This window comes from Anarhichas minor, unplaced genomic scaffold (genome assembly GCF_050575085.1).
Source record: "Anarhichas minor isolate MPS153535 unplaced genomic scaffold, ASM5057508v1 ptg000041l, whole genome shotgun sequence".
NCBI lineage: Eukaryota > Metazoa > Chordata > Actinopteri > Perciformes > Anarhichadidae > Anarhichas > Anarhichas minor.
This window is the reverse complement of record NW_027466487.1, coordinates 4,623,207-4,630,230: the sequence shown is the minus strand read 5'-3', so window position 1 is coordinate 4,630,230 and position 7,024 is coordinate 4,623,207. Positions and strand designations below refer to the sequence as shown.

Below are 7,024 nucleotides of genomic sequence, written 5' to 3'. Positions count from 1 at the left end.
GGAAAAACCAAAGTGTCCTAAACCACAATTCTTCTATTTAATACACAGGCATCTTCATGGTTTTACATTTCAAACAATCACGTTGCCCTATGTTTGTCTTTCAGTTTTGTGTTTGTTCTTCAATGAAATTAAAACTGTTGAAAAGAAGTGGTCAATTTATTGATTTGCTGACACGTGCAATAAAAACAAGCAAAGTCATCTATTAAGATTTTACTGCATCAATCCAGTCATATAAACTATAAAACAGCCATACTTGACAGCATTCATACACAAAAAGTAACGGAACAAATCTTCAAAAGTACTGCGTGTGAGTTGTAATGCCCTCAACTTGTGGATGCAGTGGAGGTGACGTAGGACTCAATAAGAAAGATGGATTCATCTACCTGGTTCTCTGCTGAATCTAACCTGGAGGGGAAAAGAACAGGAGTGAGAACTGTAACCAACAGTCACCAGTAGAAAAGGGTGTTGTAGTTTTGTTTTGTGCTCTTACTTGTTGATATGAAGCCGTAATGCCTCCAGCTGTTGCTTTTCAGTAGCAGTGATCATCTCCTCGACCTCTGTCAGCTGCTCAGGCTCAGCCCCACTGGCCTGAAGAGATGCCAGAATGGCCTCGATTCGCTGGGATTTCTCCAGCAGACGCCTACCAGTCAAGCAGAAAACCAATCAAACATTGATGTGTGACAGTGTGTGTGAGCCAGACAGCTCTTAAGAGTTCCTCATGTGAAAGTATCTTGACTTCCTGGGCATGATGAACTCACTTGCTCTCTTTGGACTCAAACAGGCGTCGCTCTATGAGGTTAGCGACTGTCTGCAAGAGAAAAACGTGAAGACCCAAAACATTACTGAAGGCGAAGGCAAAACCAACCAACATTTAAAGACAAAGAAAGCATGCCATACGTAGTCCTCTTCTAACCAGAGCTCTGAAGGCTACGGCGCATTCATTGTTTTTACCTTGTAGCAGTTCTGAAGCAGCATTCTTGCAGTCGGGAGCTGGTTGACGGTGTAAAGATAGAAAGTACGAGAGGGAGCGAAGTCAGGAGTCTTTGGGATTTCCTGAAGAATAAATAGAAAGAAATGTCATGGCTGTTCAGAGAGAATAAGTAGATAGATTAAAAGAATACCAGCTGGGGCTGCTCCCTCAAATTTGATGATTTAAAGTGTGTCCATTCAGATTATCAATGTCTCAGTGTAACTGCCAAATGGTCACTTATATTTAATTATTCCTGCGTCATTGTCCACAGACACACACAGAATAAAGAATAAGGCTACGGTCCTTTATAAGTAAGGAATTAAGAATATCTCATTCACTTAGTGTATCTTCAAAAAGTAAGCCAAAATAATTTTCAAAGTAGGTTTTTGGATCAGGTTTATTTTTTTATTACTGCTACGTTGTCACTCATGTTAATTCACTAAGAAAATAGAAGAGACGTGCTTTGTATATTTACATCCATCACAGTGTTCAGTATGTCCTCTCTTTTTTTTGCCAAAGTTACAAATCATTTGTGGCAACAGTTCAGAGTGTCTGCTTTGGAAGTTCTTCCACGTTGTATTTAAGTGTTTTTGCGGGAATCAGGAGGAAAAGCGGTCAACAATCCATCACCCTAAGAATGCATTGATGCAAAGAGGGGCATCGTGAAAGCCTCTTCACAGGTCAAGCTCGTACCTGTAGCTGGACCAGGTTCTGTGACAGCAGCGTGTAGAGCATGTCTTTGGCCTCTTTGGCTGGAATCATTGCAAAATCCTCCACCTGCTTCTGCTCCAGGTGACGTTTCCTCAGCAACAGACGGAAGATGCGCGCTGATCGGGAGCCAAATCTGATAACAGATTAAAAGTGATTAATAATGATTACCGGGTGATCACATGTATACACGATTAAAAAAAACACACTTACCTCTCCTGTACTACAGACTCAAGCGTGGCTCGAGCCAGATTGGCCAGCGCTGTGTGCAGATCTGAGAGGCGAGTTAAGAAAAGCACCCACGCCTTGTGTTTCATGAATTTAAAATGGTACAAAACGTGTGTGTTGGTTCTTGATAATATGGTCATGAGCCTAAAAAAAAAAAAGATACTGACGACGTACATTCCTCCTCCACTTTCGCCAGCCTTCCCCACAAACTCCATCTAGGATATGAAAAGGACAAGGAGATCAAAACAAATCTTGCAGATAAAAATTTAAGATTCTAAAATTTGACAGGTTCCTTGCAAAGGTCATACCGGGTCATCAACCAGTAGCGTGAGGTACTGGTCTAAGATGGGTCTGGCTATGTTGTAGCTGGTCGGGAGGGACCTGAAGATCTCGTTGGCTGAGAGAGGCTTTGTACAGGTGGCTGTGGGCGAGGTCATCACCTCACTCATCCTCAGCATAGTCCTCAATATCTCACTGCTCGTCTGGGTTATTAGGAATCAATTATGTAGAAAGACAATCATTATAACCATAATAATACCTTTTCCTTGTAAAGCAAACAGACAGGCAGATATCGGTACAGCAGTGCGGACTGTAACATGATTAGAAACAGGTGGAAACAGCTTGCCTGGTTCTGTCTAAAGGTATCAAAATCTCCCGACCAACGCCTCTAAAGCTCACTAATTGACATGGTTTATATTTGTTTAACTTGTACAAAAACTCACTGACAAACACATTGCATTTCCTGTAAATTCTAATAATAATAATAATAATAGTCAACTTGTGTTTCATCAATTAAACACTTTTAATGTGAAGCTGCAGCAGTAGGAAATGTTTGGTTTGCATTAGCAGTAACTTTTTAGATTTTGTTCCAGGAATGACGCCACAAACAACCAGTTCATAATACTGTAAGTATGTAAATATTGCAATATTTTTATCATTGGCGCAATCCCCATTGTGTTACCTCATTCAGCAAAAGAGAGTGACTTAACAGACATTTATTTAAATGAAAATCTTCCAAGATTATTAGTTTAACAATTTCTTTATTTTTTGGCGCGGGCACAGTGACTTCTTTGAGTCTTATCGTCACCTTGAGGTTGCTATGAAAACGGTGGACGAAAAATAACATTAATTGTGCCGATGTGTTATTTTTGCACAGACACAGGCTAGCTGTTTCCCCCTGTCTTTATGCTAAGCTAACGTAGTGCTGGCTGGAGCAAATCGACACGAGAGTGGTATCAATCTTCTCATTTAAACCCTCTGAAAGACAGCGAATTTCACAAAATGACTATTCCATAAACAATATATTTCAAACAGTCATGAGTAAAAAGCTGACCTGATCACACTTGTTGGCGACAGCACTGATGATGGCCTGGTCTCTGAAGTGGAGATGGAACCTCTCAAAATTGACCTGCCAGCTAATCCCTTCATCACCATGAGTCTGAGCATTAGAGACACACAGAGAGAGACGGAGGGTCACACAAAAGATAAGCAACGCGTTATATGCAAGGGGCAGGGAAAAGAAGAGGTCATTTGAGTTTTAAAAGCAAAGCAAATGTGTTTAAAGTGTAACTATCATGTTCCAAACACTCACCTGTGAATCCATTCTAGCCTTCTTTGCATTCCTTTGGTCCTCTCCTTCCTCACTGCAGAGTTGGCGTTTGCCTCGCCCGACAAGTGTCATGTGAGGCACCTTGTAACAGTCGGGGAAGCTCTCCGGAGTGGGCAGAGCAGTGCTAACAGGGGCAGCTGGGGTACCAGGGGTCGCCGGGGTAGCTGGAGTTGCACTGCCTGTTGTTCCTGCTTTCACCATCGGGGGGCAGCGCTGAAGAAAATGGGTCTCCACCAGTTTGGAGAAGGCAGTGGACACTTCACTGTAATCCATGCAGCGACCCTCTAGAACAACATGGACAATTTAAATTGCTGTTGTTACTTTTTCGTCATATTCAATCTCTATATAGATAATAAGATCATAAATTAAGTTTATGTTTTGGTGCATTTTGCTTGATTGACATCCTGCCTGGTTTCCACTAAGGCTGCCATTTGACAAAAATTGGATTTTTATTATTGGATTGGATAACTGCCAAGTGTTGAGTGATAAACCCAAAACTAGGCTTCGAAATATGCCTTCAGAAAACTGATGGAGAAGCTTTTCTATAGCCTTTGATTAATACAGACACTGAGATACTGACCCTCCATGTTCTGTGTGAGGCGGTCGGCGACCGTCTTAACCGTGCTACTCATGGTCATGTGACCTCTCTGCAGTAACTCCTCTATGATTAGCTCTCCGGTGTCCCCGTACAGGGTTTTGGCAGTGTAGATGTAACGCGGGTATCTCAGAATTCTCAGAATCCGATCACAGCTGGTCCGATACTCTGTGGGGCTCCCTGGTCCTTTACGGCCTGAGCTGAACACACAGGCCCCATGCTGCACGAGTACACACAAGGACTTCTTTACCTACAAGGAGAAAGAAAGGGGAGCAAAGAGGTGCTTTACCTTCACCATTCCCTTCACATGCACACAAAACAATAGAATTTGTAAGAGCTATTTATTTGATTTCAGTATTTACTTATTTCATTCATAAGTAGTATTGTTTAATTATTATAGATGTTTGCTTATTGAGGTTAGATTTTTGTATACATTAAGATAGCCTTTTCTTTTGATAGTTATTCGTTTAGTTTAATTATTTTATTTGTTGTTGTTTAAGTATACTTAGTTTTGTGGTTTGTTTATGAATTGGATAACACTATATACATCTATCGGAGTAGGCAGGTACAGGACCAGCATGCACCGGGGTGGGCCTGTGTTTTTTTTTTTTTAGGGCAAGAGAGGCAGCGATAGGAGTTTGGTTTGCTAAATAAATAATGAGAAAAACAGAATTCTGTATGGACAACGCATTATTTTGCCTGCGTAAACCACAAACCCATGGTGCGTCAGTGGCCCTTTGTTTAATGTTTGTTTTGGATTTTTCAGACAAATGGCCACTGCACTACTAATCAAATGAAGGCAGAAAATGTATTTGTATATTATATGCATTAGCATACTGTGCTACTCTTATTGTTCCAATAAACAGCACATTTTTGTATAAAAAAACTTGCAAAAGCTGATTGTTGTTTTTTTCTCCATGGTATTGTTTCACTTGTCAAGGTGTTAATATAATCAGGTTACGGGTGATGCAAAAAACTACTCTATGTAAACGCACTGTAAATTACGCCTAGAACGGCTTTATAGTCCACCGATGAAACCAGAAAGACTGCTGAACTCTATTTGAAAATGCTAAAAATCAGTGTGTGTATAACAGTATATACAACATGTGTAATTATATTTCCATGGTGTGAAGTGGAGAGAGTAACAGCCTTGAAACAGAAAGGGTAGGAGTGGTACCAGGTCCAGTGGGATGCCAGTCTCATGAATGATGGTTCTTAAATTCTGTGCTCCACCTCTGAGCAGGTGTGTTCCCACTTTCTCCACCACTTCTCCAAAATGCTCCCGCAGCAGGAGACCACACAGACGCACCTCCTGGGCAGTCATCTGCACAGAAAAACACATACAGAGGAAGAAAGGTCTCACATATAGACTCCATACAAACCTTACACTACAATCTATATTAAGCACCTATATCATAAACACAACAATCAATACAACACTATCTATGTGCCTTTTAATACACATTATATACGGTAGGCTTAGCTTGACCTTTCTAGAACATCGGATTCTAAATCACTCACTAAAAACATACTAAGGAACAAGTAGCTTGCCAAGTAAACGGTCACTGAATAAAAGGATTTACAAATAAACGTATCATGGATAAGTTGTCATAATTGCAAGGAATTATGCTATTTTACAGGGGAATACGAGCATTTTACACAATGAGTAAAATGTGTTTATGTTGAAGTAAGACTATGTGCAAAACACTGGTTACTATGTGTTATATGAAAAACATACACTCTTATTACTGTATATTGCAAACAAATGTCATGCTTTTCTGATGTATTATCAAGTGCATGGACTTGCATACACCTTTTTCACTGCAGCACAGATGTTACTAATATATTAACAATTCACAATGGCTCCGTTTCATTGAAGTGTTCCAGTCAGCGACAGAGAGCCAAGATGAACATTATCAGGTCTCAACAGTGACAAATGTCTGACAGTTTCTCACAGTGCAAGGTGACATCTTCAAATCTCTTGTTCTGTCAGACAAACAGTCCAAACCCGCTAAATATTCCGTTTAAAATGTATAAAACACAGAAAAGCAGCAAACTCCTTACATTTGAGAAGCTAGAACTGGATGATGTTTTGGCATATTGAATTGAAAAATGACAATTGCAGATTAAATTTCTGTCCGATATTCAACTGATCGTTCCAGCACCAATAAAATACAGCATTTTTGGAGCTTGACCCATACTAACTGAGCTGACTGAAAGTCAAAATATCTGGGCCTTCTATTGTTAATTTATCATGCAAAACTCCCACAACTTTATGGAGGTGCTGTACAAAATCACTTGAGTGATTTAAGGCATCAACTATGATTAAGAGACTTGTTTGGACAACGAAACTTGGTCACTTCTCTAAGAAAAAGTTACCAGCATTCCTGAGTTCAACTGTGCCTATTCCCCATAATTACATTTTCTAATTTAGTCTATTAATGAATGTATTGCTTGATACTGTACAGAAACGCCTCCTTGGTAGTGTAACGTTAGGAATAAATGTCAGTGTTTGTCAAAACGCAACATAATAACAATACAAACAGAAGGCTAAAGCGTGCACACACACGCACACGCACGCACAGTATCCACTGTCAGCCGTTCAGCAATACACAGCTTGACTAGTTTAAAAACATAAGAAACAAGTAACCTTATTTCACACGGTTACAAGTGAACGTAGCTGCGCAGGTAGCAATGCAACAGCAACACTTTACATACTAGCTAGCTAGTTAACGGCTAATATTTACATTATGTCATCCGAAAAGTCTGATATTTTTCACAAACCTTTCCCACAGACAAGTTTCAGTACACAGGGAATTCCTTGCCTTAAGCATCCCACTGAAAGTCAACCGGACACACGAGTCTTATCACAGACAACACTCGAGCACTTCCGGTATTCAGCTCTGCTCGTTTG

The 7,024-nt window shown here is 40.3% G+C and overlaps 1 protein-coding gene across 1 annotated transcript; it reads right to left on the bottom strand.

Annotated features, from left to right (window-relative positions):
• Positions 1-137: 137 nt before the first annotated feature.
• On the bottom strand, positions 138-7,023 carry polr3c (polymerase (RNA) III (DNA directed) polypeptide C). Its single transcript, XM_076108814.1, has 13 exons — positions 6,895-7,023; positions 5,288-5,434; positions 4,096-4,360; positions 3,498-3,799; positions 3,240-3,344; positions 2,215-2,388; positions 2,070-2,121; positions 1,892-1,952; positions 1,664-1,814; positions 952-1,053; positions 759-808; positions 491-640; positions 138-405 (listed from the first exon to the last, which is right to left on the bottom strand). The coding sequence occupies exons 2-13, from the start codon at positions 5,432-5,434 to the stop codon at positions 324-326; spliced, it is 1,641 nt and encodes a 546-aa protein (XP_075964929.1). The 5' UTR covers positions 6,895-7,023; the 3' UTR covers positions 138-323.
• Between the last annotated feature and the right edge of the window lies 1 nt (position 7,024).

Bases quoted from the DNA above. Each gene is read 5' to 3' on its own strand.
- polr3c (XM_076108814.1), bottom strand. From the start codon at position 5,434: ATGACTGCCCAGGAGGTGCGTCTGTGTGGTCTCCTGCTGCGGGAGCAT. The intron at 1,953-2,069 runs GTATCTTTTTTT...CTCGCCTCTCAG, and splicing joins AGGAGGAATGTACGTCGTCA to ATCTGCACACAGCGCTGGCC. The intron at 809-951 runs GTAAAAACAATG...TTTCTCTTGCAG, and splicing joins TGCTTCAGAACTGCTACAAG to ACAGTCGCTAACCTCATAGA.